This window comes from Macrotis lagotis, chromosome 3 (assembly GCF_037893015.1).
Source record: "Macrotis lagotis isolate mMagLag1 chromosome 3, bilby.v1.9.chrom.fasta, whole genome shotgun sequence".
Classification (NCBI taxonomy): domain Eukaryota; kingdom Metazoa; phylum Chordata; class Mammalia; order Peramelemorphia; family Peramelidae; genus Macrotis; species Macrotis lagotis.
In genome coordinates, this window is record NC_133660.1 from 177,704,833 (window position 1) to 177,732,071 (window position 27,239).

A 27,239-nucleotide genomic window follows, 5' to 3' on the forward strand; every position below is an offset into this window, starting at 1 on the left:
CTTAGCCCTCAACTATTTTTTTTTTTAGGTTTTTGCAAGGTAATAGGGTTAAGTGGTTTGCTCAAGGCCACACAGCTAGGTAATTATTAACTGTCTGAGACTGGATTTGAACCCAGGTACTCCTGACTCCAGGGCTGGTGCTCTATCCACTTCACCACCTAGCTACCCCTCAACTATTTCTTAAAAGAAAAAAAATTTTCTTAACAAGATTTTTGGATTAAACAAGAGGCAGGAATTTCAATTAGCTAATCTTTAAACTGTCTGAATCAAACATTCTACTTAGCAATTTAGAAGATGGAAGTAATGTTAGAGGTTTTAGAAATTCAGTCTAAAGCATTCATAACTTAAAGCATTCATGACTACTTGAGCACCTAAGCAAACTATTTTGTAAGGTTTATTTCTACTGTTTGATGGCTCTAATCATAAAAAAAATAACTTTATTTGGGTGGGTTTTTGTTTGCTTTATTACTGGCTTAAATCTTCCTCCCTAGAACTCTCACTCACCACTCCTATTTCTCTCACAAAATTAACAGACAGTCTGCTGATGATTTCATATGGGAGCTTTCAAATATCTGAATGTAGCAAACATATATAATCAATTTTTTTTCTCATTTTTCATTTTTTTTTGGTTGCAAGACAAAGTTTTCTTTATTGCTAAGTTTAAATACCAAACACTTTCCACACATAAAACATTCCCCATACTGCTAATCTATAATTCTGACTTGCAATTCAAAGCTGCTCTCCTGTAAGTTCCTGGTTGAATTTGTGAATTTAAATGTTACAATAGCCTTGTAAAGAATATTATTACCATTATTACATTTTGGAAATAAAGTTTCTCTTTGCCATTTCTATTTCTAAATGAAAAACAAAAAGGACCCGGGTGGGTGGAGTTGTAAAACAATCAAAATTTATCTAGAGTAAGCATGTCTAAAAATCATTGGCTACTTTTTCCATCTTGTGTCCATCCCTTTTGCCTAAAGATAATTTCCTCAAGGTCAGGTCTTCTGAAACCTTAGTTCTTGTTTAGTTGTATTCTTCAGTTTGAAAGTTTTCTGCATTGCCAGTAATTTCTTTAAATTCTGCTGGTTTTGCTTATTTCACTATGTATCAGTTCATACTACCCAGAATTTTATGAAATCATCTCTAATCCTTTTCTGTGGTGAAATAATGTCCCATTATTTATAGTTGAAGCTGCAGATATTTGAACTGCTTGCTTTTGGATTCTTGTAATATTTTCTCTTTGACATGGGGAATCCTCAAGTTTTACTATGACATTCCTAGGGGTCTTTATATGGGAATTTATTAGAGGAGGTGACCTATCTATGCTACCTTCTGGTCCTAACAAACATGGGCAATTCTCACTTATGATTTCTTGAAATATAGTATCCAATTGGGGCAGTTAGGTGGCACAGTGGATAGAGCATCGGCCCTGCAGTCAGGAGTACCTGAGTTCAAATCCAGCCTCAGATACTTACTAATTACCTAGCTGTGTGGCTGTGAGCAAGCCACTTAACTCCACTGCCTTGTAAAAACTAAATATATATATATAGTATCCAAGTTTTTGACCATAACAATATTTTCAGGGAGCCCAATTATTTTTATATTATCAATTTGTGACCAATTCTCCAAGTTAGGTGTTTTTGATAACAGATATTGCACATTTTCTTCTTCATATTTTTATCTTTTCACATTGTTCTACCATTTCTTGCTGTCTCCTGGAGTCATTGAATTCTATTTGATCTATTCTTTTCGATAACTCCATTTCTTCACTAATGTCTACCACATTCTCTTTTAAGTTATTTATTGTACTTTCAATTCTTTCCTCTAGTTCTTTTATTTCATTTTTTTTTATATTTTGCTTCATTTCTTCTAGGAATTCCTGAAGTCTTTGTGGAAAATACGTTTCTTCCTTTATTGAAGAGTTGCTTCCTTCTGGGAAATCCCTGGTTGTTGTTTTCATTTTTGATGTATCTATTTCTCCAGATTTAATTTCTGAATTGAGGTTTTGTGCTAGAGGCCTATTATGTCCCCTAATATATTGCTTCTGGGTGGGCTGACTAACTAAGAAGGGTCTTGCCTTTAATCCTTTGGGTTCTTTCACTGACTTCCACATCCTGGGATTGGAACTGTTTGGATCTTTGAGGTTTATAGTTGAATACTATTGGCCTTCTTCCGGGGCTCAGAGTTCCTGAACCTGGGTTGTCTTGGTATGATATCTATAGGTACCTATCACCACAGTATTCTTCCAATTACAGGATAATGGGTTTTTATAGTGGAAAAAAATTGCCTGGATGATTTTGGAGGGGGGAAAGAGGGTCAGTTCTCAGACAGGAGAAGTCACTGAAGTATAATTTCTCACTGGATTTCAATGTAGAGAGAAGCCATTAGGGATTGTTGGAACAGATATGCAGGAGATAGCTGGTCTTCTTTGAATCTCAAAAGTCCAGAGATGATCTTTAATTCTAGTAACTTCTTCGAAATGCTGGAGAAGGAATTCTTGTCCAAAAATGAGCTGTCTTAGATGACTTCCTTTGGGACTATGAAGCTCTTTTAACTACTCAAAAAGAGCAATTCTGGTAGTTCCTCTTCTCTCTGGTATCAGAAGAATTCCTGTTCCAAATTCAGTTTCCTCAAAAAAAAAGTCAGCTCTATTGATTTTTTAGACCAGAGGAAATAGCAAGACTTGACAGAGTTGGAATTTACCTTTCTTCCTTGGTAGGCAAGTCACCTCTTTCAGTAAAGCTTTCCTTCTTATTTTTCAATTTTTGCAACCATGCCTCATATAATGTAGTTCCCAGAACCCTCAACAAACCAGTAATCCTCTCCATCTTTTCTAATTTGTCCATGTCACTCTTAAAATATGGCATTGCAAATTCCATGCAGTAAGGGGCAGCTAGGTGGTACAGTGGACAGAGCACTGGCCCTGGAGTCAAGAGGACCTAAGCTCAAATCTGGCCTCAGACACACTTAATAATTGCCTAGCTATGTTATCTATTGCCTTAAATAAATAAATGAATGAATAAATAAAAAAGAGAGAGAATTATAGGCTTAGAGAGATTGTATATGGGAAGACCAGTTTAGAAATTTGGTCTAATTTTTTAGGTAAGAAATGATGTGGGTGGTTATACTAAGTAAACAGGAAGGGTTCAACTCATGTTAAGTCTTCAACCAGAAATTGGATGCTAGCTGAGTAGAGCTAGGAATTACCAAAATTCAAACTCTTACCTACAATGCTCCATTGAAAAAACTGATAAAGGAATATATAAAATCCATCCTTATCTTGACTCAAAACTCAGGAATGATTTGCCAAGATAAAGCTCCTCAAATCTTATTCATAAAAATAGTCATCATTGTATTGCTATCCATGAATATATTTACCATCATCAAAATATATTGATTTTAGAAATAAGTACAAAGCACATACAAATACATTTTAGAGAGATGATGAACTGGCATTCTTTACTAATGTTAATTTTTAAATCCAAGTGTGAATATGTTCTTAAAATTTTTTTCTTGAATCTGACAGAGAAACAAAAATCATAAATGTACTTTCACATTTTAAGCCATGCTCTAAATGTCATACTTTTTTTTCATTAGCTTCACTAAAATAATGCCATCATGCACACACACATTTTTCCTCTGAGAATATACACTTTTCAATTAGGTTGAACATAATAAACATTCTTTTAATCCCTCTCAATTCTTGACTCAGTAAATTTGCTCATAAGTCATTTAAATGAACATCATAAATCTGTTAACATGGAAAGAGAGGAAACCACAGAATCACAGGAATGGAAGGCAGCTTAAAAGATTATAGAGTTCAATTTTCTAAGGCTACATATGAGTCAACTGACACCCAAAGCAGTTAAATGTCTTTCCCATAGCAGCCTAGCAAAGGCGAGGTAAACTAGGTAAGAGAATCCAGGACAAGTCAAGCCAAATAAGCAAGCATTTATGATGCATCTACTTGGTTTTGATACTGCAAAATTTGGGGGGTACAAAGAAATGCAAATACAAGCCTTCCAGCTTACAATTTAATAGCGGAGACAATATGCAAACAACTATGTATAAACATTATTTAAAATAAGTTATCTAATTCTTAGTGGATTACTTATTCCACCCTATCATACCGCCTCTTTTTAAAAAAATTTTTTTTTCCTATCATACTGCCTAACACTAGAATAGTTATAATAGCTTTAATGTGATATTATGGGCATACTCCAATACTTTGTCTTGAATTCTCTTTTCTCTCTAGACTCTCTTATGAGATGATCCTCAGCCCCCATGATTTTAATTATTATTTCTATGTAGATTTCTTCCCAATCTATTTTTCCAGCTCCTCTCTCTCTTCTGAGTTTCAATTCTACAGTCCAATAACGAATGTTGGACAATCTGAACTTGTATGTTCCATAGGCATCTCAAACTCATTATGTTCAAAACAGAATTCATTAAAATTCTAAACTTCAGAATGTCTTCTGAACTTAATCAATCAATCAACAAGTTATTTAAATAAAGTACCTACCAAAGTGCCAAATACAATGCTGGGCCCTTAGGATATAAAGACAAAGAATGAAGCAATCCCTTTTCTTAGACAAGAAATTATAGTCTGCCACCAAGCCTGACCTCAGATTCTTTATTAATAATGAAATTCTCCAAATTTATAAATGACATATTAAGTTCATCAAGACCAAAAACACTACAAAGTCTTCTGAGTGAAGTCCAGGTCTTCTAACTTCAACCCTAAAGCTCTACTTTACCAAATTTCCTTCCCTAATAAGTTATGTAATGAAATATACAAATATTAAAAATTAAAACATCTATAGCAACATTTTAGTTTTTAATTTCAAATGGTAAAAGTCATAAAATATAATTCCATTAAGTCCTTGGTACTGGTGCCAATTGTCCCCCCCTGCCTATTACTTAACCAGAGATCTACCACAGTTTGCAACAAAGAATAATAATTTTTAAAGTGAAAAGAACAAAATTGTCACATCAAATCAAAACCTTTTCCTTTTCCAAAAATTCATTTCTGTAAGTTAAATAAATGTTTGGAGCTTCCAACACATTTTCTCCTAGAAATACTGTTATAAATAGAGCCTATGTTGGATATCTTTCATTTTCAAAGGGGAACCAATGACACCATGAGATAATGTCTTAAATTACGCATGAACTGAATTTTGTTTTAGGAAATGCTTGTACTGGTATTATACCTGTACAAGGTTATACCTGTGCTGGCCACTTAATATCAAGATACTTCTCCATCCCTCCAACTTTAAGTATGTGTACTCTGAAATCTGGGATTCCCTGCTGCAGAATTGGATTATGGTCACCTATTCTCTCTCTCAGTTCTTCAGAAATGTAAAACACAGTCACAGATTAGACCATAATCTGAAGGTCTGTCTGCCCTTCAAGTATTGAACCAGACCAAGGCTTCCTCTCTCCCCATTTCCTTTTTTATCTAAGAAAATCATTTCATTTGGAGATCAGAGTTTCTTCCTAATCATTAGAAGTGGTAAAACCAAGCTTTATTACTTTGGTTCTTCATGAAGTAATATGAAGCTCAACTTAAAAGAAAGCTCTATTGGGGGGGGGGGCAGGGTTTGCAAGGTAGTGGGTTACATGACTTGCCTAAGGTCATACAGCAAGGAAAGAATTATGTGTCTGAAACCGAATTTGAACTCAGGTCCCCCTGACTCCAGGACTGGTGCTCTATCCATTGCATCACCTAGCTGCCTATTGAAAGGCTATTTTTAAATCTCATTTTCCTCTCACAAAGTTTCTTTTAGAAAACCAAGTCAAGGGGAGGCTAGGTAGTGAAGTGGCCATTTGCCTTGCAAAAACCTTAAAAAAAAAAGAAAGAAAGAAAACCAAGTCAAAAGGCACAAAATCACCCAAATAATAACAATGATCTTGGCTAGACTCATAGTTGACTTTATCTAATTTTTTAAAAGTCTCTAAAGCTTGACTCTCACAGGAAGACTTGAAAATTTCATTTTTCTTCTTTGCCCAGGTGAAGAACTGAGTGTGTAATGTGGCATATACTGTCCAAAATGATTGAATTCTGCATTCTAGGATTTTAGATATTGAGCTGGAATAGAGGTCATTTAATACAATTCCTTTACTTTGCAGGTATTTGGGTGATTTTGCTGAATGTTCTTTTTCTTCTTCTCTGAAGGGGAGGGAGGAAGGGATATATTCTGGAATGAAACTGATTCCAAAACAGAATATCAACAACAAATACACACACACACACACACACACACACACACACACACACACACGTGTGTGTGTGTGTGTGTGTGTGTGTGTGTGTGTATATATATATATATACATACATATATATATGTATGTATTTTTTTTTTTGCAGGGCAATGGGGTTAAGTGGCTTGCGCAAGGCCACACAGCTAGGTAATTATTAAGTGTCCGAGGCCGGATTTGAACCCAGGTACTCCTGACTCCAGGGCCGGTGCTTTATCCGCCGCACTGCGCCACCTAGATGCCCCCACATGTATATTTTTTTAAAGTCAGCAATACACTTTACATAAACAGGGTTCCTTTGAATTTTAACAAAAACAAAAACCTCAAAAGCCAAAACTATAGGTATTATTATCCTCAACTTAAAGAAGAAGAAATTGAAGTTCGGAGGAATTAAATGAGTTCTCCATGGTCATACAGATAGTAAATGGCAAACTTAATTAGAACTAAAGTCTTTCTGACTCTAATTAGAACACTCATTTATCTTGCTACTTCTCAGCTGAAAATGTTTCTGATAAAAAACTTTTTTTTTTTTTAAAAAAGCTGAGTTTACGGGTGGCTAGTGGCAGTGGATAGAGCACCGGCCCTGGAGTCAGGAGTACCTGGGTTCAAATCCGGCCTCGGACACTTAATAATTACCTAGGTGTGTGGCCTTGGGCAAGCCACTTAACCCTATTGACTTGCAAAAAAACAAACAAAAACAAAAACTTAAAAAAACTGATGTTTGACTTTTGTACATATCAAGGGCACTTGGGGTAAAAAATAGGTAGAACCTCAGAAGTGATAATGCACAGTTTAGAGAAGAATAAGGGAAAAGACAAAATGCTGGGGGTTTACTGCTTGTCTATAAGAAAGGCATTCAATTTGTTAAAGTCAAATACTGCTGTGATAATATTATATGAGCTAAGCCTTAAAGAAAGGTAGGGAATAACGGAGCCTAGGAGATAGAGAAGAAGAAGGAGTCCATTATAGGCATGGGAAACAACCATCACAGTTCCCCTTTTTTTGTCAAAAAGTAGAACACCGAGGACAGGTTTGGCTGGAATATAGAGAACCTGAAGGGGAATAAGGTACAATAAACTTGACAAGATAGGTTGAATTCAATTTTGAAAGGTTTTATAAATACCAAACTAAGAATTTTGGATTTTATCTAGGTTGGTTGGTGATTGATTCTTGTCTTTCGCTCTCAGAGGACCAAAACTACATCACATTACTGTCAAGTTACAGTGTGTCAGACTATGGCAGATCAGACCAATACGAGCTTGGAATGTGCTGCCACAGGTTGGGAACAGGTATGGAATCCTGGGGTATTTACTCTAAACTTAGGCATCTCACGTTTCCTTTGAGCTGCTTCCACATCTTGCCCTCTCTGATAAGGGCACCCTATGCTGGGAGACACTGGCACAGAAACACCCATGTTGCAATCATCAATTCCAAATGTCTCAACAGAGATCTTGAGAGTGTCCTCGTATCACTTCTTCTGACCCCCAAGTGAACACTTGCTTTGTGTGAGGGATCCATAAAGTAATCATTTTGGCAAGCTTATGATTGGCATTATGATTGGCAACATGGCCAGCCCATCGGAGCAGAGCTCTGTGAAGCACAGTTTAGCTGGAGAGAGAGGAAGGACCTCAGTGTCTGGCAATCTTCTAAATCTTCCTAACACAATTTAAATGGAAGCAATTCAGTTTCCTGGCATGGCCCTGGTAGACTGTCCAGGTTTCACAGGCATATGACAAGAGGCAATGGCTCTGTCGACCTTCAGTTCGGTCTAATCCTTCTTCTCTCCCACACTTTACTTTGGAGCCTCCCAAATACTGAGCTAGCTCTGGCGATGCATGTGCCAATTTCCTTGTCAATGTGTACCTCCTTCGAAAGGATATTGCCACAGGATTCAAAATTTAGCCATTTACTGTAACTGATGGTTCCACATGTAGGCAACAAGAAGCTACTGCAGACTTGAGTAGGGGAATAATAGACTTTCAGACTTCAGCTTTTGCTTTTCCTTGTTTTACTAGGTGTTCTCATGTGTTTGTTTTTTAAAATATACATTCATTTAAAAATTTTTTTCAGTTCCAAATTCTTTTCCTCCCTCTAGTCTTTCACCTCCCCACCCAATGAGAATGTAAGGAATATAAGAACTATTATACATGTGAAATCATACAAAATGTATTTCCATATTAGGTTGCAAAAAATGAAAAGAAAAAAGGGTTTTTTTTGCTTTTTTTTTAAATGCTTCAATTTGCATTTACAACTCATCAGTTCTCTTTGGAGGTAGATAACCTTTTTCATCATGAATCCCCCTGGAATTGGCATGGATCATTTTGTTATCAGAAAAGCTTACTCTTCCACAGTGGACTTTCACTGTCATACAGTACTTATTTCATTTTTCTATCAGTTCATACAGATCTTCCCAGATTTTTCTGAAATTATCCCTCTTTCATCATTTCTTAAAGCACAATAGTATTACATAACAAAGATAAAAAACAATTTGTTCAGTTATTCCCCAATTAATAGGTATCCCCTCAATTTCCAATTCTGTGCAAAAACTGTTTTAAAGAGTTTTGTACATATGAGTTCTTTTCTTTTTTCTTTGATCTCTAGTAGCAAACATGTGCTTTTTAGAATGACTATTTTGGCAGATATGTAAGGATGAATTGGTTGAGAGTGGGGGAATAGAAAAGGTTTTTAAAACCACAGGACCTGGGAAGATCCAGTTCTTACTCTTACTAGCTCTGTGTTCCCAAGTTTTAGTTTTCCGATTTGTAAAATGGGAATGACATAATTATTATACCCATGTGCACACAGATATGTGTGTGTCATATGACACTAAAGTAATCAAAGAATCATAATGAAGAAATCATTATATAAAATACTAGCTGCTGCTAGTATTTTTAAGTCTACAAAACAGAGGCAGGGTCATGTGGAATAAGAACAGATGGAAAACTTGGTCCAGATGGTTTTCAACAATAAGGAATTTATTTAGGAATGTGTGGTAAGCTAAAAGAAGGATTCCAGGGAAGGGCTGATATGGTCAATTCATGCAGATGATATACACTGATATTATGACATCACTTAATTTCTGGGGAGCATACTTTGGAATTTTTTTCTTCCTCCATTTTAAAAGTAGAAATCATAACTCCAGGGTCTGAGGAAAAATTCACTAGTATCATTAAAAAATGAAGTTGATCAATTCTGAGCAGCTATATGGGAACAGAGGAGAAATGCTTCTTTTCTCCCGCTTATCAATTCAACAATCCAGCCAATAATCATTTTGTCATCTGCCTATTCTTCGTTGTGACACTAAAAAGGCTATAATTTCAGCTTTCTTATTTTAAAAAAATGAAATAAAGGAAAGATTATTGTTATCATTCTTCCCTTTTCAGAAATATAGAAACTTTAAGAAAAAGTTTTTCAATATAAATTTCAGAAGAAGAGAGAATAGGATTAATAGAAGTTAAGACTACAGCTATACCTACACTACTTTAGCTACACCAACTTTTCATAAAAAGAAGAGCCAAGTGACTTAAATGGAGAAGTTATTTACCAGTAAACAGAAATATTCAATTTGAGTAGTGGGAAATAATCACCATTCCCAAAATCAGTGTGTCTGTCTCTCTCTCTCTCTCTCTTTCTCTCTCTCTCTCAACACACACACACACATACACGTGAAATCTGCTTTCCTTCCTTTCTTATCAAAACCAATTTTTGCAGTGTCAGACTGACTCTACTAGAATTTAGTCAGAAAGAAGAAGAAAGAGATACAGTATGGTCAGTTCAATTCAACAAACATTTAAGGGGCAGCTAGGCGGCGCAGTGGATAAAACACCAGCCCTGGAATCAGGAGTACCTGGGTTCAAATCTGGTCTCAGACACTTAATAACTACCTAGCTGTGTGGCCTTGGGCAAGCCACTTAACCCTGTTTGCCTTGTAAAAACCTAAAAAAAAAAACCCAAAACAAGCAAACATTTATTAATAATCAACTGAGTACAGAGTATTTCTAGGAGTTAGGATAAAATAAAATATTTACTTAAGATATTCAACTGGATAAAAAATGCCAACTGGATCTAAGAAGGCCTTTCTAGAAGAAACTTTGAAGCAAGGAGGCTCTTCTGGGCTCATATTTATTTCAAAAGAAGTGCCAAAAGACAAGGAGCAGGGATACTTCATCCTCTAAGACTGAGGGGAGAAAAATGGATAGAGAGATTGAGTTTTGAACAGGCAAATTGAAGATTCCTCTCTGGCAACCTTGATTTTAGTGAAACAGATAACTCCATTAGTGCCTATGAGAGGGTGGGGGAACCTTTAGCCTTGGAGAGAAAGGATAATATTTGAAACAATGCCTTTTTTCCTCTAGTTAGGGGTGGAGAGGAAGGGGCTGGGAGAGGTGGTGATTGAATCTTCCTGTCTTTCTCTATCTTCTCAGTAAATATCCCTTTTGTAAAAGCTAATAAATGTTAAATGGTTATAAAAGGTATTGGGGCAGTAAAAACTACTTCATAACCCAAGGGAGATGCTAACTTTAACTGGTGATTAATATTAGGAAAATACACTGCAATGGGGTCTTAGAAGAATAGAATTAGAAGAAAAAAGATATTACTTCTACTTGAACCTCCAGGGAGGAGAAAGGATGGAAGATTTAGTTTGTCTTGCTCTGGAGAGACCCAACTCAGGGCAAGTTGGGTTAAGGACCTCCCAGAGATTTATAAAGGTTACTTAAGAAGTGGTTGCCTGGGGGCGGCTAAGTGGCACAACAGATATAGAGCATGGGCCCTGGAGTCAGGAGTACCTGAGTCCAAATCTGGCCTCAGACACTTAAAAAAGAAAGAAAGAGAAAGTACCCTGGCTAATTATATGTAATGGTAGAAAACAGGATTCAATCCTATATCTGCTCTTTCCCTGCCTAAGAATCTTTATATGGGGGTGGCTAGGTGGTGCAGTGGATAGAGCACCTGCCCTGGAGTCAGGAGTACCTGGGTTCAAATCTAGCCTCAGACACTTAATAATTACCTGGCCTTGGACAAGCCACTTAACCCCATTTGCCCTGCATAAAAAAAATTTTTTTAAAAAAAGAACTTTGTATAATTAGATATGTCAATATAACATCAATGTGGATATTCTATCCAATGGTACAGATCATAACCCATCTATGCCTTGGCACCCTGTATGATTCTTGTCACCGCCCATAAATCCTTCACAAGGATTTACCTATTCTGTTGGGGTCTTCTATAATTATCTTAAAACATCGAAACATATAACATGTCCTTTTGCTATTCCTTGCTCTCAACATAAGACCAGTTCATTTTCTTTTCTAATCAATACATCTTTATGATAACATCTTTTATGTCACTTCTCAGGCAGTCAAGTATTGCATTCTACTTGCACTTTGCTCTAAACTCCCCATTACTCTTGGATTAGCTCTCAACTTTAATTCTACAGAAACAATGGTTTTTAATTATATGCCAGTCCTATAGCAACATCAGAAGAATTTTAAAGTTAAAAATAGGGGATTTACAAGTAAATGTCCTTCAATTGGGGAATGGCTTAGCAAACTGTGGTAGATGTATGTCATGGAACACTATTGTTCTATTAGAAACCAGGAGGGATGGGATTTCAGGGAAGCCTGGAGGGATTGGCATGAACTGATGCTGAGTGAGATGAGCAGAACCAGAAAAACACCGTGCACCCTAACAGCAACATGGGGGTGATGTTCAACCTTGAAGGACTCGCTCATTCCATCAGTGCAACAATGGGAAACAATTTTGGGTTGTCTGCAAAGGAGAATACCATCTGTATCTAGATAAGGAGATATGGAGTTTGAACAAAGTTCAAGGACTATTCCCTTTAATTTAGAAAAAAGCATATCTTATTGTTGGATCTTGTTACCTCTTAGACTTCTTGTTTCTTCTTTAAGGATATGATTTCTCTCTCATCACACCCAATTTGGATCAAGGTACAACATGGATACAAAGTAAAGACTGACAGAGTGCTTTCCGGGGGGGGGGGTGGGGAGCAAGATTGGGGGGGAAATTGTAAAACTCAAATAACATCTTTAATAAAAATAAATTTAAAAAAAATAAGCAATTTAGTTTCAAGGAGAACATAGCTTATAAATAAACTCTACACCATTATGTGAAGGCAGTCTAACCAGATTTCTTTCTACTGTTCAGTTGTGAGTCACGATCATTGTTTATATACAACATTTAGATATATGTACTGATGAACTAAATTCACCTCTTACAAGCCAAGTACATGGATCTGTCTGGGGAATAAGCATTCTTCATCCACTAGGATTGCCCTGAATGGATAGGAAGACTGAATTATTCAAGGTGGTTACTGATCTCATTTAGAATATTCTACAATGTTTCAGGGCACCAGGAGGACCTCATTATCTATAGGGAACCCCTCTTCCATTTGGGTTCTTTGTTAGCTATCTTTCATGACTGTGGAAAATGCTTTTAACAAGTGTGCTTTCCAGAGCTGTCATGCAAATAGGACCCTGTTGTTACAATGCCTATTGTATGTTTGTGAAATATCCTGGAAACATCTTATTGGAGGGAAACAATTAAGGGAATGATTGAATGAAATGTTATTTTTTAATAGTGTGCTCAACAAACATTAAAAAAAAGGAATCTTTATTATCTACTTTTTTCAGTATATTGTGTCACTGAAGAAGTTAATTTGAGAAAGTCTGCCTATTCTCTTACATAAGTACATCAAGGATGTCTTCTATATGATCCTTAATGGCATTTCTAATTTCTCACGATTCACATCAAGGATTGTAAATGACTTTAAAATAATCAACACAAGGGGTAGCTCTATCTGGTTGGGATTCTAGAGCTCTTTTCCATTTTTCACCTCTTGATCTTTCTTCCTATTTGATCCTTAAATATCTTCAGTATGATTTTGTTTAGCTGGTTCTGTCTCTCACTGAGTTTTCATTAAACCTGCTTTCTCCATCACTTTTCCATTTTATGAGGCAAAATTGCTACTTACAATCTTCCTAAATAAGATCTTTAAAATAGGTTAATATTATGTTACTCTTAGCTGTCATATTTCTCTGCTTGGAAAGATTAAATGTTTGCTGGCTCAGGTGATTTCTATGCTCTCAGTCTCTTTTCTGTATCTATTGATCTGAATGGCAAAAGTCAATGTCATATTATTTTATCTATTTCCCATATATTATCATCAGACATATTAGTCAATAAACATGTATTAGGCAACTACTATGTCCCAGGTGCTAAATGCTGGGGTTACAAAAAAAAAAGGAAAAGATAGTCTCAAGTCTCAAGGATTTCATAATCTAATATGGAAGACAAGTTAGCAACGATGTACAAATAAGCTAGATTACATACGATAAATTAGAAATAATCAACAGATTTTATATATCTTCCTGAACAAGCTTTTTTAAAAAAGTGAACTGAGAACTAAACTATTAGTGTTTTAACCAAGAAATGTAGTAGTCAAATTAATCAGCTAATATTCTGACAAATGAATAACATTTATCCAAATGAAATAATAGAGATCATCTCAATTGAGAACAATTCTTCATGTAGGTGCAGGATCTCAATTCATGAATAGCCCTAACCAGGGCCATCTTTATGATGTAAGGATCTGCTACCCTTAACCAACCATTCTGAAGCTCTAACTTGGGTGAGGGAGGATGTAGTAAGTAACAGTCACTGTTAATTCCCACACAGCTAATATAGAAGTCAAACTTCATAGGCAGAGGTTGGGGAATCCCATGAAGGCAATAACCAAAATAGCAATGATTCCAGGGAGTTTCTAAGGGCAGCAGAGCCAAGAAAAGGGCCACTTTGCAGTTCCCAAATAGTTAATCTCACATGTAGAAAGCACTTTCCTTCGTCCCTGAGGGCCTTGATCCTGAAAAGGTATGAAGTTGCAGGTGGGACAGGATACTAGTCTGTAACTCCTAACAGTCGCATGACTTTAGTGAGTGTCATCCACATCACATATTAACACTGTACACAGTACTTTACTTTCAGCTATGACTATAGCATGAGTTGCTCCATATTTTCCATCCTTAGATATGTATACTACAGATGGCCCCTACAAAAACAAATATGGTCCCGAGTAACAGCTATTCTTTTCTCCAGCTGGTATCAGTAAAGCATTAGACAAGATGACAACCAATTTAGCGATGAAGAAGTCTATAATAAAAAGTAAAACACTGGAGAATTTCTGCTGGAAACAATTTATAATCGTATCTATTCTGAATACTGCCTCCCACTCTATAAGTATTTGTGTTATTTCAGTCATCTGATTTTTCATTCATTCATTCATTCATTCATTCAATCAGAATTGAAAGGAACTCAGATGTGATGTAAATTACCCTCTTCATTTTACAGATATAAGTAACTGGTCTCAAGTCACAAAGTTAGTAAGCATTAAGGAGAGGAGGTAAACTCCATGTTTTCTGAGTTGGGAGCCAATTTTTTCCTGAAACATTACTCAAAAAAATCTCTGTGAGACATGAATAAATTTTACTACTCATAAGCTAAAATTCTACAGAGAACAATAAAGTTGTTTAGACATGGGATGAGGCAATGGGATGAGATTCATGAGATACATTTTATTCAAAAGAAAAACTTAATTTTACTTTTCAGTGTTTATTTTACTCTAAAGTAAAAGATAAAAATGTTCATTCTCTTGTTCTATCCTTCTCTCTTTAAGAAATCATCCCTTTGATAGCCTATAATTCAATTTCAAACAATTCAAACAATATCATAACATTTCTTTGGGTTCATTTGACTTTCTAGAGATAAATAGGATAATCCATCAGGAATGTTTAGGTGTTCTTATTTTCCTGCTTTCAGTATTGTGTGCATATGTGTGTGTGTGTGTGTGTGTGTGTGTGTGTGTGTGTGTGCACGTGCACATTTACAATTTATTTTAACTACACATAACACTTCCACAAATAAATATAAGCAATGACAAGAGAAAGGCAAAAAGAGAAAAACAGAATTCAAGTTTGGCTGATATGATTTAGGTTGGCATAGCATGAAAACAAATATTAGCCAGAGGCTAGCTAACTCTAGAAAATATAGAAAGTTTTATATCACAAATTGAACATCAGCTATATAAAGTGAACATTTTTCATTGGTTTTAGAAACATTGGAAATTCTAAAATGGATCTTGCTATAAGGTCAAGGGAAGAATTATTATCTCTGACCTACATACTGTACCTTCTTCTACTTAAATCATAGAGGATTTGATTTTACTTTCATGTCCCTCCCTCGAGATCTGGAGGTGCATCCTAAGTTGCTTTCCCATGTATCATGTTTACTCTATCTCCCTTCAGAATCTGTAGACTATTTTGAAGAATAATTTTTTAAATGTCTGCTACTTGGCTCCTTCTAAAAAAAAAATACAAAATCCTAGACTTTTCAGTCTACAGGTAACCATGTCAATTTCCTCATCCGTAAAATGGGGATAATCACAGCCCCCCCCCTTAGAGCTATTGAGAGCAGATGAAATAGCCTAAATAAAAGCTAGCTATCAATATCAACAATGTTCTACACAACTAGAGATAAGTAAAAACTGTACATGTCTGGGCCCAGCAACGTGGAAGACCGGAGCTAGTCAACACCATTCTCTAAGACTAGAATGAATGATTGAGTAGTGACACATGAGACTTTTGTTGAGAGCAGACAGTATAACTTTTTGGCATGTTCAGGAGGTTCCAGACAAAAGATTTTGATTCAGCCAAAAAAGTGAAATGTCTTTTTTCCTTTTGGCATAACTAATATTTGATGCTTTTTTTCTCATCAACAATTTAGCTGCCTAAAATGTATAGAAACAGAAAAACTGCAAACAGATGCATTTTTCTAGGAGTATAGTTATGAAAAGGAAGAGAGACATAGGTAAATAATAAGAACAGGGTGGGGTTGCGTGACAGTTTCTTAAGGACCTACATTTTGACAATCCTCCACCTCTTTTTTGGACTCTTTCCCTAGGATCCTCAAGACATTTCCAACTAATATCTCAGCCACCATGCTTACTATTGCCTTCCCATTCTTTCTTGTCCCTCTTTACTTTTTTCCCATATTAGACTAAATTCTTTCAGGGCAGAGACTACATGTTTGCTTGTGTTTGTATCTCCACTCTGATGCTCAAAAAACACTTAATGTCCATCCGTCCGTCCGTCCATCCGTCCATCCATCCGTCCGTCCATATTTGAAGGCAGCAAGAAAGGAGCCAGCAAGTAAGGATAAATAAAGATGAGAGAGACAGAATGATCAAAGAATGGAATATAGAGGACAACCAGAGAGGTTTGGGCTGGAGAAGGAGAATGATCCCTTCTTCAACTGAGCAGTAGTACAACCTTGGACAAATTATTTCCTTTCCCAGACCACAGTTCCCTTATCTGTAAAATTGGGAGCTAGACTAACTATTATCTAAAGTGCTATATAAAAATTAGATGATTCTATGAATGAAGTTTAAAGTTTGCTGAAAGGATCATGAAATGTTTCCAGAATAGTAATCAAGAGACTGTTCATATATTAAAAACTAGCAAACACTACTTATACATAGGCAAGATGTGCTTAGAATATATCCACCTCATTTCTTTTTTAGTGAATAGGTCAGGCAAGGGTCTGGGAACAGCTCTTTAAATTTATCCTATAATAATCAGAAATTTTTTCATGTCATCTTACACCAGATTTTCTAAAGATACATAAAGATGTCTACTTTTCTTCTCCACTGGTCAGTCCTGGGTTGATACTCACCAAATCTTATTTACACTGTAATCTAATTTTGTTGGGTTTTTTATTTCTTTCTTTTTTTCATGTAAAACATATTTCCATATTAATCATGCTGCCAAAAGCAAAAATTTAAAAAAAAGTTTTTAAAAAAAGCATTCTTCAAGCTGTACAGAGAACTCATAATTTCTCTCTCTAAAGTTTTTCATCATAGGTCCTTTGGAATTATCTTTGATCATTATGGTAATTAAAATAATTAAATTTTTCACAGTTGATCATCATGCACTAAATTCTCCTGGTTCTACTCACTTCACTTTGCATAGTTCATAAGTCTTACCAAGTTTTTTCTAAAATGATACATACCCCTTATCATTTCTTATAGTACAGTAGTATTCCATCACAATCAAATACCACAACTTGTTCCTCCATTCCCTAAATTGATGGGTAGGCTCTCAATTTGCTAGTTGTGTTTTTTAACTTTCTAAATATTATTGTGTTTTTGAGAAGCAAGATGGCACTGTGAAGTCTCAGATCCAAGAAGACCTGGCTTAAGTCCTACCTTAACACATATTGGCTGTGTGATGCTAAGCATCACAGAAAGTCTCTGAAGTTTGTAATTTAAAGAGAAAGCTCTGCCCTGAATTTTTAGACAGTATCTTCATCTATCAGTTCCCTATGCTAATGAAGTCACCGATCAGTACCTGTTCCCAAAAGAAAGAGTCTTGTAACACATTACTTAGCTGTGTTTTTTTCCTCCAAGTTGTCAATGGACAGTTCCAGAGGTCTGAAAGCATTCTGAAATAGGGGTCATTCCAGGGGAGAAAATTTTAGAAGTTTTATGTTAATGCAGACATATAATGACGTACTAATTCAACTTTTATTTAAAAGTTTATCCCTGTTCTAACACCATAAAGATAAACGTATATCCCAGTTACCAATAATCAATGAAAAGAGAACTAAATTCAAGAGAGTATAAAACAAACAAAACCTGCTAATGAGGCAGATGAGATGAGTAAATGGCACCAAAATCCTTTTGCAGGTTAATGTTCTCGATGCAAAAAAAAAGTGTCAACTGCCAACTTTAGTTGACTTTTGGAATCTCTCCAATATTCATTCCAGTGCACTCAACAGTCACATCAAATCCAACTAATTTGAATGATGTTCTATGGCTATTACCTAACCATTTAAGGCTAAGATTCCTCCCAAGACACTGGTGAAGCCAGGTAATATCATCCCTGCTTTATAGCAGCACCCTTATCTCACAAGTCATCTTTAAAGACAGGACATGAGATGCTACAGCTCAAAACAGGGCAATGCTAATTGACTCACATCAGTGGCAATGTGAGGCAAAAATTCCCAAGTCTCCATTCCTCCTAGTCTGGTGGCCAAGAATGTCCTTAAATTAATGTATCCTTGTCATGAAATGGAGATTATATATTTGGCAGGAGGTTATACATGAGGTGGAACAGCAATTTAAAAAAAAAATTAAATTTTTTATATGTGGTTAAAAGTCTTACATATTTACAGTAGGTCTTAAAGGCATGTTACCAGTTGTATGTCATTTTTAATACTGGTAATATACTACTGTACAAACACCCTCCCTAAGATTTCAACAAGCATTTCCATACTTGAAATGTTATTCTATCCAGGCCCCAATTTCAATTCCAAGGGATCAGGACAGTTCAAACAAATTCATTCATTCAGAAGACATTTATTGAGTGCTTACTTTATGAGAAGTACTGTACAAAACACAAGAACAATAGAGTTCAATGACATCCCCCCACAATCCACCCCCACTAGTGCCTGATGTAATGAGAAAGATTGTTTATGGATAGTAAAGGAAATAAATCTCTTCTCCCCTCTTCTTTTATATTCAGCCCACTCTAGCTTCCTCCCTGCCATATTCATTTCTTCCCTTTTGAGCTTTCTTCTTCCCTCACACCTCATGGAGTCTTTGGGTATCAGACATCCAAGGTCAGAGGAAAAAAAACAGTCTATAGAATCCAAGTCTTCAAACACATAAAAGGTGGTGCCAAATGACATTTTCACTACTGCCAAAATTCAATTCACAAAATATAATTTACCATTCTTGAAGACATTCAAAAGATTACAATTTTGAAAAATTAAAAAAGAATTTGCTATGATTCTGCAAATGTCCTAAATAATAGCAGAATAACTGAAAAAAGGATCTATTCTTATAAGGTGACTACAAAGAAGGGAGACATTCTGAATTTCTTATGTTTATTTTGGGGGAAGAAGTTACCTAATACTTAATCACAGCTCATAAGATAAAACAAGCAATAGCATAATTAAAACACATAGATGTCTTTTCTCCAATTCATTTTTTTTTAAACATTAGTGAAATGGGAGAGGTAAGCATTTTAAGTGGAATAAGCCCTACATAATGAATTGGTAATTCTAAAGTATTTGATTGTTTGCAAAGCATTTAATAAAACATAAATCATCTCATTTGAGCCTTACAACAACTCCATGAAGTAGAAGCTATAATCAGACCCATTTTTTTCAGTTGGGGAAATCGAGGTTTAGGAACTTACTCAGAATTATGTAGCAAGTAAGAGTGTGAGTCAGAATTTGAACCCAGGTCTCCCTGATTCAAAGTAGTGATCAATTGGTCTCTGTCTCTCATTCTCCATTTGATGCCTTTTTTAAAAATATGTGAATAATCAGATACTGTAAAAACCTAAGTTGATAAATTCAAGCTTTCTACCTGATATTCAATATAAATACAGGCATTTATGAAAGAAGGGATACTAACAGAAAATACTTAAAGTAAAAGATATAAGTACTGAATCCTACAACAGACTTTTTTGGGGTCTAAGTACTTACAATTTCCTAATCAAAAATTCCAAGTTTAACAACAAGAAATAAATATGGGTAGCTAGATATTAAATTGCTAGTAACAATGCATTGGAAGAAACTAAAATAGTTTGGAGTCAGGATATAGTTCTAAATTATCTAATTTTTTAAAAACAGATTTCATTCTAAAGTCCAATACTACTAATCCAAGTACATATTAAATTTTTTGGATTTGTTTTCTATGACTTTCAGAACACTTGTTGAACAAATGAAAGTAAAATTTTAGAATCAAATAAATGGCCCCTAACCTTGCAGCTTCTGGTTTTCCTTCTCCATCCTGAGCAGCAGAATCTGCTGTAGAATTGCCTTCTTCCAGAGTTCCCGCAGTTCTCTGGATGTTCGCTTCTTTTCCTCTATTACAGGGCCAAAGGGACCATCTTCACAAACTGGCTCCAATGGTGAACGAGGGGGGAGATCTCCCAGTTCTGAATAATCTGGAAAAGGAAAAAGTTGAAGATGGGAAACCTTTGTTCTTTAAAATTTATTCTGTGAAGTACCAATAAGCACAGTTATCAAATCATCACAGAATTCAGGAGCAGGGAAGGATGGAAGAGATGGCAGAGACCATCTAGTTTAACCTATACCTGATCAAAAATATCCTCTACAACAACTCCATCAAGTAGCCATCCACCTTTTTCTTGAAGGCTTCCTGGGAAGGGAATCTTACCACCACATGATGCAGTCAAATTTCATATATATGTAATTTATATAAATATAAATAATATATGCAAACACACATATATGTAAATAATATATACATATATCTGTATGTATATATTGATATCCTATAATGATGTCATTATTATATTTTAAAATCTCATTTATTATGCAGTTCTACCCATTATAGTAGATTACCCTTAAAAGGTCATGCTCTTAAAACTGCAATTTATGCATAAAATGGCATGCAAGGAGAGTTTTAGGGCCTAATAAAAATGCAAATAGCCCTGTGAAACTGTTATGTCATTACTCATAGCCTTACAGCATCACAAGAAGAAGAGACTCAAATGAATCTGATCATATCTTCGTGGGCATTAAACTCATAACCATCCTTAACAGTCCCCCTTCCCAACAACATCATCTGACTCTTGATCATGTCCCACAGAAGGAGCCAACACCATGTGCTGAAGATGCCAGAGAAGCACAATGGTGATCAGTTATCCCTCATACCCATCATCAGAAGAATACAGGGATATGTTTCAGGGATAAACTTGAGTCATTAAAGCACTGCTGAGATGGAACCAAGATGGTGGAGAAAGGGCAGGGATACACTTGAGACCACCCAAATTCTCCTCCAAACAATTTTAAAAGGATGCCTCAAAATAAACTCTAGAGTAGTGGAACCCACAAAAGACTGAGTGAAACAATTTTCTGGCCCAAGACAACTTGGAAGATCCATGGAAAGGGTCTGTTCCACCAGGGTTAGAAAGGGCTACAAGCTGCGCCTGCCACCAGAGTACACTAGCTCCAGCCAATCAGGAATAGCCCACATACAGGGCACCTGGGTCCATCTGGGTAAGTTCCTAAATCCAGACCCCTCAGCACAGGGACTGCCAAGGACAAATAGTAAGGTCAGTGGGAAAACTCTGTTGCTCTAGAGAGAGTGCAGAGCCCAGGTTAGCACAGGCCTCAGTGCAGTCCTGGCCTGAGGAGCCACCCAGTAGATGCTTCCAGAGCATTCAATCCCCAACAATGAGGCGGTCAGGGAGACTGCAGAGGTTTTTTTGCTATCCCAGAGGAAGGACGCTATTGCTTTGTCCAGTCTCAGAAAAGGAGCTATGCTGCCATAGCGGAGCAGGGACCCTCCTCAGAGCTTCAGGACAGAGGGGAGAGCTTGAGGTCATCCACAGACCAGAGCACAGAGTTTCTCATAAGACCTTGTAGGAATTGAGAACTTGTAGGTCCATGGGGGGGGGTGTCCCTGAAAACAGCTGCAAAAACCCCTCAAATGCTTGAGATGGTGCATCCCCCCCCCCCCCCAACAGAGCTCCACCTTAACGATGAGCTAAAATCAATTCACTTGCTGGGGAAATGGGCAAATAACAGAAGAAAAAGAACCTGACCATAGATTTACTCTGGTCCCATGGAGGATCAAAATACACACTCTCAGAAGATGAGAAAGTCCAAGCTTCTGTATCCAAAGTCTTCAATAAAAATAGAAATTGGTCTCAGGGCAGTAAAGAGTCCAAAAAAGATTTTTAAAATCAAGTAAGGGAGGTAGAGGAAAAATGGGGAAGAGAAACGAGAGCAATGCTGGAAAATCATGAAAACCAAGTCAGAAGCTTGATGAAGGAGATACCAAAAAAATACTGAAGAAAATAATATCTTAAAAACCAGCTTAGGTCAAATGGAAAAGCAGTTCACAAGGTCCATGAGCACAAGAATGCCTTAAAAAGCAGAATTGGCCAGATGGAAAAGGAGTTAAGAAAGCTCTCTAAAGAAAATAATTCTTTCAAATGTAGAATGGAGCTAAGGGAAACTGATGACTTTGGGGGAAACCAAGAAAAAATAAAACTAGAAGAATGGAAAAAATTAGAAGAAAATATGAAATATCTCACTGGAAAAACAAATGACTGAAACCAGATCCAGGAGAGATAATTTAAAAATTATTGGGCCAGGAAAAAGAGCCTAGACTTCATTTTTCAAGAAATTTTCCAGAAAAACTGCCCTGAGATACTAGAAATAGAGAGTAAAATAGAAATTGAGGGAATCTATCAATCACCTCCTGAAAGAGATCCAAAAAGAAAAACTCCCAAGAATATTAAAGCCAAATTCCAGAACTCCCAAGTCAAAGAGAAAATATTACAGGCATCAGAAAGAAACGATTCAATTACCATAGCACTGCAGTCAAGATTACAGCCATGTTCACATTAAAGGCCTACAATATGATATTCCAGAAGGAAAAAGAACTTGGAATGCAACCAAGAATCAACTACTCAGAAAAACACAACATCCTCTTTCAGGGGTGGAAAAAAATGAACATTCAATGAAATGGGGGAATTTCAAATGTTCTTGTTGAAATGTCCAGAGCTGAAAAAAAGTTTAAACTTCAAGTATGGGCCTCAGGTGAAGCACAGAGAGGGTGAACAGAACGAGCAATTTATGAGGGGCTTCATGATGTTGAACTTTTGCAATCCTGCATAGGAAGATGCTGATAATTCATAGGAACCTTCTCATCTATTAGAGCAGTTAGAAGGAGCATATATAGACAAGGCACAGGAGGGAACTGAATTTGAAGCTATAATATACTGTAAAAAATGGAGTAAATGGGTGAGAAAGGAATATATTGGGAGAATGGGAAAGGAAAGGTAGAATGGGCTAAGACAGCTCATGTAAAAAAGTCAAGAAAAAAACTTTTGCAATGGAGTGGAAATGGGGGCAGTGAACAGAAACAAGTAAGCCTTCATTCTCACTGGAAGTGGCTCAGAGAAGAAATAACATACACACTCAATAGGGTATAGAAACCTATCTCACCCTAGAGGAAAAAAGGGGAGGAAGGGTTCAGAGAAAGGGGACAGGGGGAGGGGAGGGAAGAGATATAAGAGAGGGAAGATCATGGGAGAGGGTAGTCAGATACAATATCCTTTAAGGGACAGGGTGAAAGATAAGAGAGAATAGAATAAATAAGGAGGAACAGGATGGAGGGAAATAAATACAGCTAGCAACAGCAAGTGTGAGAAAAAATAATGAAACAACTTCTCTGATGGACTTATGATAAAGAATGCGATCTATCCCAGAGACAGAGTTGATGGTATCTGAATATACACTAAAGATCACTTTTTTCCCCCTTTCACTTTATTTTTCTTGAGGTTTTTTATCTCTGTGGAGGGAGGGGGGATTATGTTTACTTTCACAACAAGACTATTGTAGTAATGTGAAAATAAATAAGTAAATTTACCCAAAAAAGGCAAAAAAAAAATTAGAATTGGGTTAAGTGGAAGTTAATGATTCCAGGAGATATTAAGAAACAATAAAACAAAATCAAAAGAATGGGGGGAAAAAAGAAAATATGAACTATCTCAGAAGAACAAATAACCTGGAAAATAGATCAAGGAGAAATAATTTTAAAATTATTAAACCAGGGCTGCTAGGTGGCGCAGTGGATAGAGCACCAGTCCTGGAGTCAGGAGTACCTGAGTTCAAATCTGACCTCAGACACTTAATAATTACCTAGCTATGTGGCCTTGGGCAAGCCACTTAACCTCATTTGCCTTGCAAAAACCTAAATAAATAAAATAAAATAAAATAATTGAACTTCCTAAAACCCATGATTTAAAAAAAAATAAGACTTGACATCATCTTTCAAGAAATTATCAAGAAAAACTGCACCATTCTTCTAGAAGCAGAGGGAAAAACAGAAATTAAAAGAATCTACTGCTCATTTCCTAAAGAAATTCCAAAATGAAAACTCCTAGGAATATATAGCCAAATTCCAGAGCACTCAGATCAAGGACAAGATATTGTAAAGCAGAAAGAAACAATTCAAATATCATGGTGTCAAGGAAGGATAACAAAATTTAGCAGCTTTTACAATAAAGAATAGGAAGGCTTTAAATATGATATTCCAAAGGGCAAGGGAGCTGGAATTATATCTACTAGACTAGGCTACATCAAACATAGTTCATAAAACTCTGGAAACCTAAAGGACTTCTTCAAGGAGTTTATAGACACTCAAAAGTGACAGGTCTAGCAATTCACACAAGGAAAAACAAAGTAGGAATTTTATATTTGATTCAGAAAGCAACACAGAGCCATGAGAGTCTGTTAAATAGAAGTAGAATGATATGATTTGATCTGCACTTTACAAATGTCCCTTTAATAGCTGAATGGAAGATGAGTAGAAGGGGTAGATCGACTAGGAGAATATTGTAATAGTCTACTAGTAAGAGAAGGGCTGTTAGCATGGTGGCAGTATCAAAGGAGAAAAGCAAGTGAATGTAAGAGATGTTATGAGCCTTGGCATTATGGAGGTTCGGGGTATGAGTGTAAGAAATTAAGGATGACATCTAGATGTGAATCTTGGTGATTGTGAGGATAATGACATCCTTTAACAGAATAGGCAAGATTGGAAGAGGTAAGGATTTGGATGAGTTCAGTTTGAGACATGTTGAGTTTAAGATGTCTCTCTATAGGGCATCCAGTGTGAGACGTCTAACAAATCATAGGAGATGCAAGGCTGGAGACTGGGAGAAACATCTCTGTTAAGTGTAGTTGAAAATCATGAGCACAGAGAATGATGATAATTGAATCCATGGAAACTAATGAAATCACCAGGTAAAAGAGTTTTAAAGGGGAAGAGAGGAGGGTCCAGGACAGAACATTGGCTACCCAATTGGTGGGCTTGACCTAGATGAAGATCCAACAAGAGACTGAGACTGGACAAACAGAGAACCAGGAGAAAATAAAGTCTTAACAATCTAAATCAAGAGTCTCGAAGGCTGCAGAAAGGTCAAGAAAGAGAAGGATTGAGAAAAGACCATAAGGTTTGGCAGAGAGTCGTTTTGGTGGAATGATGGGGTCAGAAACAGTCTGGAGAGAGTTAAGCAATTGAGAGGAAAAGACCAAGAAGCACCTATCATAGATAGGCTTCTTAAGGAGTTTAGCCCTGGAAAAGTGGGGATTTGGGATGTTAGTAAGGACAGATGGAAGAAGGGAGGGCTCCTTGAAAATGGAGAAGTATGGCTACATTGAGACAGGACAAGATATAGAGCTATTAAGTGAGAGTGAGGAATGGCAGGGGGGACATCTAATGGAAAAGAAGGGATGGAAAGAAATCAGCAATCTTTAACAATTACATCATTTAAAGTAAGACTTGTTTACTTGTTTTGTTCTGGAACATATGGGCACTTCCATCTGACACCTTCCTTTAGAGTGGGGACATTTCAGATCTTTTACACTTCTTTTAGCATCCCCCCCAATCTTGGGCCATTGGGAATTCTTCTGGACACATTACAGATCTGACTAATGTGCTGTTTTATCTCATACTGGAAGTATTTACACTCCCACCAGTTTGCAAGAGATTCTAATTTCAACAAAGTAATTTTTGTAAGATGTCCTGGTAGATTTGGCAGACATTCCAGAACACTGGCTGTTGGTTTATTATTCAGAGTAACATTTTAACATGCTTTCATGTTTGTGCAAGGAGAACTTGGGAATTGATCCAGCTAATATAGATAACCCAGTTAAAAACTTTGAGACAGTTACATGGAGTTGATTTTAAGAGCAACTCTCATGCAACAATTCCTAATAAAATATGGGTGCACTTCACCTTTTCTCATCTCTCTCTTCCATGGAGGATACCTCATCCTTCTGTTTTAACAACTATTCCTCCTCCTTAGCCATCTCATATGCCCCTGTTGGTTAGCCTCTGTTACTTAAGTATAACAGACATATTCTAGATGTGTAAGTGGCAGAGTTTCTAGATTCATTTACCTTTTTGGTATCTCTACTGAGTCTATTGGTTAGACTCCTAAAATAAATTCCAATTTATGAAAAAGAGGACACTCACTATTTAGTAGTAGCTACAGCTTCTTCCAACATCACTCCTGTTGATGGAGATAAATCTTAAAGTACTTATCCTACAAGTTGTTCTGAGGATCAAATGAGAATGTAAACCAGTTGCAAACTATAAGTGTCAATTATCATTTTAATTACATTTGCTATTGTTTTCATTTGGGGAAAAACAAAACAGTGACTTACAAGGAAAAAATCTTGACCTGACATCACTGCCTTTTGCACTGAGAATTCTTCCTGCAGCCCTCTCTACCTGCCAACACTTGATCTTTGCCTTTTCTTTTTATTACTATCTCTTCTCCCTAGGATCAAACAAGATCAAAATGAAAATGTTGCTGATAATGTCTAACATTTAGTTCTCCCCTCCCCCACCTACAAAGGATTGCTTCATTTCTGATCAAATTAACCTAGTCAGCCCAGGCTATAGAGAAATTTTTTTTCCCCTAAGTCAACTTCCAAGTCAATTATGTAAAATATCACCCATTGTTAAGAGTGGCAGGTAAATTACTAATCATAAACTGAGAAATAATAAAGACATGGAATTTTTATGGGGCAACAATTATTAGGTGCAATAATTCACATTCTCTTGAAATAACTTTGTATTTTCTTAATTGGGTGGTAGATATTGTATCCCTTGATATTGTAGATAGAATTGATAAAATTGATATTGTAGAATCAAGAACTTCTCCCTCTTTTTAGAAATATAAAGACAGTATTTTAAAAGTAGTCTAATCAGACATTTTTTAAGCTGAAAGAGAAATCCTTATAAGTGTTTGTTTAACTATCAACTCCTTAACAATCCTCTGATCTTCACTCACTGATGCACTTAAGGATTCCTTACCTGAAAGAGAATGATGTTCTGACCAGGATCCTTA

At 36.3% G+C, this 27,239-nt stretch overlaps 1 protein-coding gene across 1 annotated transcript in view; it reads right to left on the reverse strand.

Annotated features, from left to right (window-relative positions):
- TBC1D1 (TBC1 domain family member 1) overlaps positions 1 to 27,239 on the reverse strand; it is a 252,928-nt gene that overhangs the window by 57,230 nt on the left and 168,459 nt on the right. Inside the window, exon 10 of the mRNA XM_074231584.1 lies at positions 20,103 to 20,288. Within this exon, the coding sequence (XP_074087685.1) occupies positions 20,103 to 20,288 (186 nt within the window). The remainder of the gene's footprint in view (positions 1 to 20,102; positions 20,289 to 27,239) is intronic.